General features: G+C 44.7%; 1 protein-coding gene and 1 pseudogene across 1 annotated transcript; one reads left to right on the top strand and one right to left on the bottom strand.

The window, feature by feature from the left end:
- Positions 1–840: 840 nt before the first annotated feature.
- On the top strand, positions 841–2,157 carry LOC115872375 (annotated as a pseudogene).
- A 992-nt stretch (positions 2,158–3,149) lies between these two features.
- On the bottom strand, positions 3,150–9,660 carry LOC101659703 (ribosyldihydronicotinamide dehydrogenase [quinone]-like). Its single transcript, XM_013003965.1, has 5 exons — positions 9,567–9,660; positions 8,810–8,940; positions 7,061–7,174; positions 6,070–6,168; positions 3,150–3,320 (listed from the first exon to the last, which is right to left on the bottom strand). Exons 1-5 carry the CDS (start codon positions 9,658–9,660, stop codon positions 3,150–3,152), a joined length of 609 nt encoding a protein of 202 aa, XP_012859419.1.
- Positions 9,661–10,102: the final 442 nt, after the last annotated feature.

The following is a 10,102-nucleotide window of genomic DNA, read 5'->3' on the forward strand; positions in this document are numbered from 1 at the left end:
TGGCACTATACAAAACCCAAGGTCTATACTTACAACAAACCCCCACTTCTAATCCTAATTTTGGTGCTGTACCAAGCCCTATGCCTAGCCCTCGCACAATCCCTCACAGTAACCCTAAAACAACCCTGATTGTAACTCTAACACTAGAGTTACTAGGGCAAGGTCAACACTCATTTCAATGGCTAAACCTCACCTTAACCCTTAGTCCTAAACCTAGCTCATACCATAACACTACTACTAGTAGCTACCACTACTCCTAGTCCTAGCTCAACCACTACCCCTTCCCATAACACTACACAAAACCCTGGACCTAAACATTTTTTAAGTCTATCCCCAATCCTAACTCTTTACCCCTAACCCTAACTATAGATTCTATCATGTTCTTGTTTTGACTTTGCCCGTATCACTATGTCATCTAAATATATTTGGATTTCTTTATGCATCCACACCCTTCATTCTCTGGTAATCATAACTTCTAATTTGTAAAGTGGTTTTCTCCTTGTCTTCTTCTTGAATTCGAGTTTAAAATAAACTTCTTTAATGTTTAGAACAGTGAAAGAAAAAGCTCCTTGTAATTTTTATAAGACGTGATCCACCTCTGTGAGCACCACAGCACATCTGGCTGAATGTTCAATAAGCTGCAACTACAATGGCATTTAAAGAATCTAAAGATTAAAAAAATGTTTGGGCAAACAGACAATTGGGGATAATTTGAAGATGCCTGAAAAAAAAAAAGATGCTAAAATATGAGGCCTTGAATGTGGGTCTGAAGAAGAGAGTCTCAAAAAAGAGTCTGACGAGAATTCTTTTTAAAGAGACTAAAAACAAGTTAAGACGAGAATGGCCCTGAACAATGTTGAAGAAGTGAGTATGACACATAATAGAGATGAGGACAAGCTGGAGAGAAAGGTCTCAGACACAAAATTCACAGACTTTTCAGAATAAAAGTGTAAAACCAAACTCACTGCCATCCAGTACACGCCAACTCATAGCAATCCTATGGGAGTTTCTGAGACTGTCATTGGCTACAGGCGTAGAAAACCCTGTTTGAACTGTGGACCTTGCAGTTAGCAGCCTGTGCTGGGCTGGGTTGACTAGAGAAACAAATCCAGTGACACTCATGTAAGTGTAAGAAAGAGCTTTATACCAAGAAGTAATTGTTTATCAAGAAAACATCCCAGCCCAGTCCAACTCAAGTCCTTCAGCCCAATACTCGTCCTTCTCCAGACTCACGCAGCCACATGCAATGATGCCGAATGCAGGAAGATCACCCAGGCCGGTAGGTGCAAAGTCTTGTGGATCTCATGGTGATGGATGCATCTACAGGGCTCTGGCAGCAACCAGGGTTCGCCAGGGTTGAGAAAAAGAGAACACTTTGCTAAAGAAGAGAATAAGATTCTTTGGAAGAAATGCTCCATTCGATAAGAAACACGTCCTGAGGAGGTGATGAGGAATTTAAATCCACTTACATCAAACTGGGAGGTAGAAAAGTTGAGCTTGTGACTGAATGAAGATCCATGGTTTGAATGGATGAGGAAAGAATGTAGCGATCTCAAAATAGAGCTACAAAAATCCAAACAAAGAACCCGTCTCAAGATGACCATCTGAAGAGCAGAGCTCTCCGAGGGTGAAGCATTTCAACGGATCACAGGCAGCACACATACTGGGACCCGAAGAAAGAAATGTTTAATTTACACCGTGACGCAAGTGCACGCCAGACTACTGAGAAAACGGAAAACTCCAACTGTAAGCAGGAAGGCCTTGCTCCAGCACTGGGCCCAGAAGACCGCGGGAGAAAGAGCCCCAAACTGCACTTGAAAACTTTACCAGAGCACAAAAGACAGCCCCCTCCGTCCTGAAATGACAAACCTTCTTCTCATACCACATCTTTTCTCTCCCCAGGAGAAGCAAAGATTTTACCAGAGAAAGCAATTCTCCACACAGAGATAAAAGGGAGTCATTCTTGGGGATACAAACATTCAGGAACATAGTTCCTATGGCAAAAACTCTGGATGATAATTCTTGGGTTTTCTCAAGCCCACCTAAGTCAAGGGAAAAAGTCTTTGAAGAAAGTAGAAGCAAAATTTGCCTTTCCCTCGCCTGCCACCACTGCATTACTTGAAAGAGCAGGATCAAAACTGCCTTTATAAGAATTAACTCTGAAAAGATTTGATTTGGCCACAAAGCTGTTGTACCTCCCTCAGAGGTTCTCCTGAATTATTCTGAGTTCAAAAATTTAGAATTAATTGAACTGAAAGTGGATTTTGATTAAAAAATTGAAGTTTTTCAGAGTATCTGCATCTGCACATACTATAATTACAAAATAATTTTCTAGTATGAAAGGGTACCTTATAGCCCCATTTTCTGGAAAAGAATTAGATATTTGGTACTAATAAATTGTGGAAGGTGTTTCAAAAAGACTGTTTTTACCTTTGATTACACTTGTAAAATTTAGCTTATCAGATAAAGGAAGGAATTGATATTTTTGGACAGGGATTTATGAAGCATGTGATACTGATTTATCATATAGGAAAATAATCAGAGAGGCCACTCTATGAAAGTTAAATTGTGTAAGTTACTTCAAATTATATAAAATATTTAAAGGCAATGTTAATAAATATTAAAATAGAATATTTTTATGTCTAGGTATTCAATCTCTACATACAATTGTGTTTCAGATTTTAAATCACTTCTTAATCACAATATTGTCAATAAAATTTTAGAATTGCCAAAAAATGTGATGAAATAGTCATTGGCAACCATTACATAATCCTGTTAAATACATATTAATTAGCTGAGCAATTAAAACTTTATAGCATGGTGCAAATAGAAAGGTGCAAACAACATGAATAATAGCTATGGGTGGGTTAAACTTTCATACTAAAAGAAAAAAGTAAAAAATCTTGAGTTAAAAATAAAACAAACGAACAAATCTAACAAATGGGAAGACACTCGGTAGACTTTAAATAAATGGAAGACTGGTAAATAATGATATGGGTTGGCCCAGAAAACAATAAAAACAAATTAAGTACTGCAAGATTTGGCCTGGCTCATGCATTCATATCTTTAACTTTGGTGTGATTTTCTTTTATTACAACACGATCTTCTTGTTGCATGCACAAGTGCTGGTCTCACGCTACAAAGCGTTATTATATCCTAAAGGTACAACGCGGCTTGATGGGCTCCTCTGTCCAAATCGTCTTCAGCCTCTGGGCCCAGGATGCCACCATACTCTCTCTTTCTTCTTCTGATGTAAATTCAAGAACAGAACTGATCTGAGGGGCCAAGATTTTAAATCCACACAGGTACAATACACCATGCTGAAGCCACAGAGAGAGAAAAGAATGGGTTAGAAACTAAACCCACCAGGTCCACTTGTTTAAATGATTAAAGGACAAATAGTATGAAAAGCCTTTAGAAGCACTTTAATACTACTTAAAACTCAGAAAACCCAAACTCACTGCTATCGAGTTGGCACTCACAGCAACCCGACAGGACAGAGGAGAGCTGCCCCTACGAGTTCCGGAGACAGAGGACTAGAAAGCCCCCATCTTTCCAGCCTGGAGCAGCTGCTGGCTTCAAACTGTGGACCTTGGAGTTAGCCACCCCATGTAGAACCGGTATGCCACCAGGGCTCCTTTAAAGTTACATAGATGGCAGGTTTTCCCAATGAGGAGCCATTTGAATAATTAGGAGCTCCAACTTCTATTATTACAATTGAGATTCAGCTACAATCTTTGCCACTACTGAAGTGAAAAATTACAGTTTTGATTGGTTAGACAATGTCCAAGACGTTCTTATGATGGATTCGTCTAGAAGGAGGGAGGCCTTTGGAAGGAGAACAGTGATAAAGGACACCGCCTAACCCTGAGCTTCCTTCTCTTCAAGCCGACTGGTCTGTTGCCTCTCGGTAGTCAAGCTGGAATTCTGCCAGGTTTCAAAATTACACGATGTAGAAAAAATGGATAATAGTGAAATATAAAAGCAGAAAATCAATCATCTTAGTCTCACCCTCAGAAAGAAGTGCTTAACAGTTACATGTATTTCCCGTCAGTCCATATATCCTAGATATATATTGTGTATTTTATATATATTATATTTATACATAATAACTATATATATATATTACACTGTTCTCCTTTCAAAGGCCATTTCCTCCCCTGGGGACATCACACTCCTCCCCTTTGTGTTGCTTCCTATAAAGCAGGTACACTCATGGTATCTGCCCTTTCTCAACTGTGGGTCCCTGGAAGGTGTGCCAATGATTTAATATGCAATATCTCCAGTAAATATCCTTTCACGGGCATGAAAACCAGTTCCACCCCAGGCTCTGGAACTTCTCCGAGTGTGGAGAGAGGTCGGCAAGACCTTGGCATGGAGTCTACGCCCTTCTCTCCTGTACCCAGCTTTGTCCTTACTCAGAGGAGCTGCTCATCCAGACCCTGCACTTGCCAGTCAAGGGTTGGCCACATTTCTCCCTATCTCCTCAGGTGCTGGGTTACACCCAGGCCAAACAGTCTGAGAAGAGGTCCTGGGGCTGTTGGGTAGCGAAGCTCCTAGCCCTTGAAAGCTGGAGGGGAGCGGCAATGGGGAAGGCATGGCCCAGAGTACCTGGACCCCTACCCTTGGGCCTGACTGGCCAGCAGAGGCCTAAAGGGAGGCCTTCAGAAGTGCAGACAAGGCCCCTCCTTCCCTTGTGCCTGGAAACCCAACCTAGCACTGCCAGGCCTATCCCCTCAGGTCCTACGTGCTGACCATATACACTAACAAATGGATCACAGACATACACACAGACACACACACACACACACACTGACCCCCAGAAGGCAGAAAATCAGTCCTATTTGTCTCACCCTCAGAAATAATTGCTTAACAGTTATATGTGTTTCCTCTCAGTCCATGTTTCCTGGATATATATTGTGTATTATATTTATACACAATAACCCTATTGTGTTAGGCAGGGTTCTCTAGAAAAATGAAACAAGGACACTTATGATTATAGGTAGATAGATGATAGATTTGTACAGTAAGAAGGAATATAATGGCTAATTAGTCCACACAGCAGTACAGAGGGTTCTGTCCAACTCATTACCGTGGAACAGTGAACATACTGGAAGTCCTTCAACCTACGTGGGCTGCCAGGTCCAAGTTCAAGCAAGCAGACAGCAGAGTCCTCCCTGGGGCAAGGCAAGCAGAGTCTGCCCACAGGCAGCAAGCATCAGGGTGGGTCACCAACAGTCAGTAGCTTAGGAGGTCAGCGAAGCAGGCCCAGATGGGATATCAAACGCAGGCAATGCAAGGCTACATAATCCACCAGCCTCAAGCTCAAGCAATGTACGCACCAGCAATGTGGCGAAGCAGGTCTCTCAGGAGCCTCAAGCTCTAGCAACAAGATCCATGGGCTGGCCTGGCCCACAGGTAGTGTAGCTCACAAGTTGAGGCAGAGGACTAGCTCCAGCAGCAGCACGCTCCAGCACGCTCTGATCACCAGAGAGCAAGAGAGACGAGGGCTGGCCTTCCATAGCCATTTATCTCTTCGCCCTCCAATCAAACTGCAACCTGATTAATCCTGCATGTTCCTATTGGCCAGGTTGGCACAATAAACTTAACTATCACACCTATACATGTAGGACTATTATGTTCTTTAAACATAAATAGTGTGATAGATTGCTTAAAATGTATTGTTCTTCATTTAATGATGTTTCTTGAACAATACTTCATGATGACACATTACATATCTAGACCTACCTCATTCTAGATTAATCCATCGTAAGAATGTCTTGGACATTGTCTGACCAATCAAAACTAATTTTTGTGGCTCTGTGAGTCACCACCCACAACACCCAAGTCAGGTTCCCTAGGTCAGTTTAACTTCCATCCAAACAATATCAACCGATAGAATATATAAATAGCATATATGATTCTAAGATAGTCTATCAGCTGAGCTATTCAGTGCTGCTAAGCAGAGCATTTAAAAGGGCACCATGCTTCATTTTCTACATTCAAGTAGACTCAAGAGTGTGGGTTTCAAGCTCACATCAAGTTTCATTTCTTGTGACATCTGCTTACCGGCAGGGGCCACAGGTAGGCCTGCAAATCAGAACTGATTGTGTCCTTCATGTCATTCCATAGCTGATCGCCTCTGGTTAGTGATACTGCCAATTTACCCTGGAGAGGAGAGGAGAGGAGAGGACGTGGGCCCAAGAACAGCAGGTATGTGTTGTTGGTTGAAGGGCTTGTGATGATCAGGAGGGAACATCTGTGGTCAGTTCCCCCCAGCACCAGACATAATTGTAACATCCTGACTCTGGCATCCTGTGATTGGCCACAGGTGACAACAGCATCCCAACATGAGGTATGGGAGTGGCCAGAATGCATGGACCGAGTGAATGTGAACATGTTCAGATTTCTAACAGGAACCAGGTTACAGGAGAGCTGTCCTTGACAGGGGCTTGGCTGAAGCAAAGGACAGAGGAATGAGGACAGAGAGGAACCTGGTCCATGCACACCACCTGACAGTCTGAGAGGGACCTGGGATAGTCACTCGACCATTGTACACAATTTCTGAGGCCTTTTACATTCAAAGCAATCCTTTAATGGTAAGAACTAATTTCAGTAATAAACCCATAGCTCCCAGTCATTGAGCAGCTACAAGGGCTCCTGAAGACCTCACCCTACAGGGAGGAATTCCCTTTGTCTTGCTCAGCTATGGAGGAATTGGATGCCCAGGGAGATTACGGGTAGCCTGATATGACTCTTCATCCTGAGGTAAAACCCCTTTCTGGAGTTCTACCTGCTCTGAGGTCACCTGCCCCCACCCCCAACCTTGGATGTCTAGCCTGGGCATGTCTATGTCCCCACTAGAGTGAAGGCTCCCTGTCTTCATAAACGATGTGGTCCTCATGCATGTCTGGTGTGTGGGACTCTGCCATTAGGAATGGTAATAAGACAAACTAGAAACACAACTTGGTGAGTCCCCCAAGACACACACACGAACACACCCCAATCCACATACAAACACAATCAGCCACTTCAGCAGGGCTGGCCCCAGAACATGTACCTTGAGCAAAGTGATTCTGCCAAATTCTGTGGTTTCATAGGCAAACCCTTGCCTCAGCACTCGGTCCATCCAGCCTTTTAGGACGGCAGGCACACTGAACCAGTGCAGCGGGAACTGGGGCAAGATACAAGCAGAAGCAAATGTAGTGGCTAATGCCAGTTCTCTCCCCCTATTTTCCCTGAGGTTTCAGACGGGTTCCCAGTGCCCTGCTGTAGCCTCACCTCCGTCACTTCTGCAGTACTACCCACACTTCATAACGGAGAGCAAGGACGAAAGTCTCCATGAAGGCAGGCTTGGGGTCAGTGTGGCAGCAGGACGGCCCTGAGAGCAGTCCAGCGAGACCATCAGACGAGGCCCTTCCCACAGTGCACCCCACTGTCCTGCTGTGGCCAATATTATGCAGGTGATTGGTCATCTGGCCACTTAGGTGGAGCTACTGCCAGCCCTTCAATATGACCAGGATGAAAGAATGCCCTGCCCCTTGACCACGTCAGTCTCGCCAGGTCATCTGGCAAAGGAAAGGAGGGCTGAGGAGAGGTGTACAAGGCAAGCCAGGGCTGGACTGGGAAGGGAAAACACCCTCACTTCCACCCCGCATCCCACCAGGATGGGAAATGCACAGAGGCTTTGTGACCTTCACCTTTTGAACATGCCATTTTCTTTGCAACCTGGCCCACTGGCCCCTGCCCCTCACACCCACAAGAAAGCCGGTCCCAACAGAAGGTACCTTTTCTCCCAGCCACTTTCTACTCTTAAGAAGGGAGAGAAGCAAGAGTCGATCCAGGTCAATCAAATCTCCTCCTTGGAAATTTTGGATTTGGAACCAAGAGAATTCGGTCACTTGTATGCAAGGGGAAGAGACCAGCTAGCCAGCAGGGCAAATCCCAGGAGAGAGGGTTGAAGGGTCCAGGTGCTCCTACAGCCAGCCCCACCATGGTCTGTCTCACTGCCTCTCTCTCAGGGGCAAGGAATCAGAGTCTGTAGAATAAGCTCCCCCCTTGTCCTAGCTTGCCTTAGAAATACTCCCTCAAAGGCACGTGTGTCTGCTTTGCCCCCGGCTTACAATCACGCACATGGCTTCACAGCTGCTCAGTTGCCTACTGCAGATAGCGACCTGGATATGCAAAAGCCACAGCTGTGGTTTAGTGGGACAGGTGCTTTCTGCGGTGCTTTGCCTCCCTGGGCAATTTGCAAAGAAATACAAGGAATAGGGCCAGCGAGGAACCAAATAGAGGCTAGATTTGTCTTGACAAATGCCATGTAGGCCAATATGGCTTCGAAGCAACCCCTGCACATACATGGAGGGAAAGCAACCAGATCTGCAAGCAGAGACATTTTGCGGGCCATTGGGCTAAAGCAGTGGTTCTCAACCTGTGGGTCGCGACCCCTTTGGGGGTCAAATGACCCCTTCACAGGGGTTACCTGATTCATAACTAGCAAAATTACAGTTACGAAGTAGCAACAAAAATAATTTGATGGTTGGGTGTCACCACAACATGAGGAACTGTATTAAAGGGACGCAGCATTCAGAAGGTTGAGAACCACTGCCCTAAAGTATAGTTGTTCCATACTATGCACTTGAGGGCCAGCAATTGCACAGAAGTGATATCAGCTACAGGCAGCTTCTGATCTAAGTAGAACATTGATATGTGTTCAAATGTGTGCAAACTTAGCACAACTTTGAGGAGCAGAATGAGTCTGTACATGTGTAGACTCTAATTTAATACACATTTTAGAGGGAACACAAACCTGAAATATCACTAAGTCGGCTTCCCGGACCTTCTTCTGCTCATCAAGTATATCTCTGGCCAGAGACTTCTTCTTGCAGGCTTCATAGGATTCCACCCCATAGCTGAAGAACTCGGGATTAGAGAAGATACCTGGAAAGGAACAGGCCACAGGGTCTCAGCCCAGTGAGCATCCACCGTCACCCTCCATGAAAGTTGTATGCTACCTGAACCATCAGGGCGACTCAACAGACAGTCTTTGAGGCCCTAGAAGACTTTGGGCCTTGTGGAAATTTCCTTCTTGGGATTCAGAGAAGTCCAGTGGATGAATTAGAGCAATAATCAAATAATTATCTACTATCTCAGTCTAATGTGACCGTAGAAGCCTCACTCCCAACAATGAAATTGGAGAGGTGTCTTAGTTCCAGATGGTGTAATGGAGCGAGGAAGGAGCATGTTTGGGGCATCTGGTTGAATGGTGGGAGGGCTGCACCCAAGGGGTAGCTATGTGAGAAAAAAGGAACTAAGTTCTGAGATCTGGGACCCGGACACTCGCTGTAGCAATAGGGATTCAGGGAGAAAGCTGGAACAGAACCCTGACCAGGCTGGGGTGAAGGTGGAATCAAGCAGTAGAACAGAAAGAAGCATTAATGGGGCTCAAAGAGATAGCACTAATTCCAGCAACTAGTACTGAGAAGATTTTCATCAGCCTCTTAATTGGGATTCTATCAACCAAAGTTGTCCATGAAGGTCACTGTTGTGTGTTCATAACAGGTTACTGTTCATGGGACACTTCTTGCCTGTCTGGGGTGGTTTGAAGAGCTCTCCACACAGCACCTCTTTATCTTTACAGCAACCAGTAAGAAGAGTCATTTCCATCCATGAAGGACAGAACCAACTCCCAAGGAAGGTCAAATAAATAGTTCCTCACCTGTGGGTCCTAAATGCCAGAGGTGTCACAAGGTAGAATGAGCCCACATCTAAGTACTAAATGACTGTGGCACACTAGGTCCATAGAGAGGTATAGTGAGTCCGTTGATGAATTAGGTCCTGCCTTTACAGGAAACCCTAGGAAGTATCACTCTAGACAGGAGATTGTGTTCTATCAATAAAGTTTTCAGACCCGGCTTCTGTAAGTTAACCTGTGAGGTAGTTTATTGTGCCAACCTGGCCAATAAACACATGTAGGGTTAATTGAAGGGTGGAGGGATAAATGGCTCCGTGAGCCTCACCTTTCTAGTTCTTGGGTCTCTTGCTTTGTGATGGTCGGACCAGGGAGCAGCTGCCTTAGCCAGTTCCTGCTTCAGCTGGCAAG

This window comes from Echinops telfairi, unplaced genomic scaffold, assembly GCF_000313985.2.
Source record: "Echinops telfairi isolate 266 unplaced genomic scaffold, ASM31398v2 ScPeMD7_7424;HRSCAF=8462, whole genome shotgun sequence".
Classification (NCBI taxonomy): domain Eukaryota; kingdom Metazoa; phylum Chordata; class Mammalia; order Afrosoricida; family Tenrecidae; genus Echinops; species Echinops telfairi.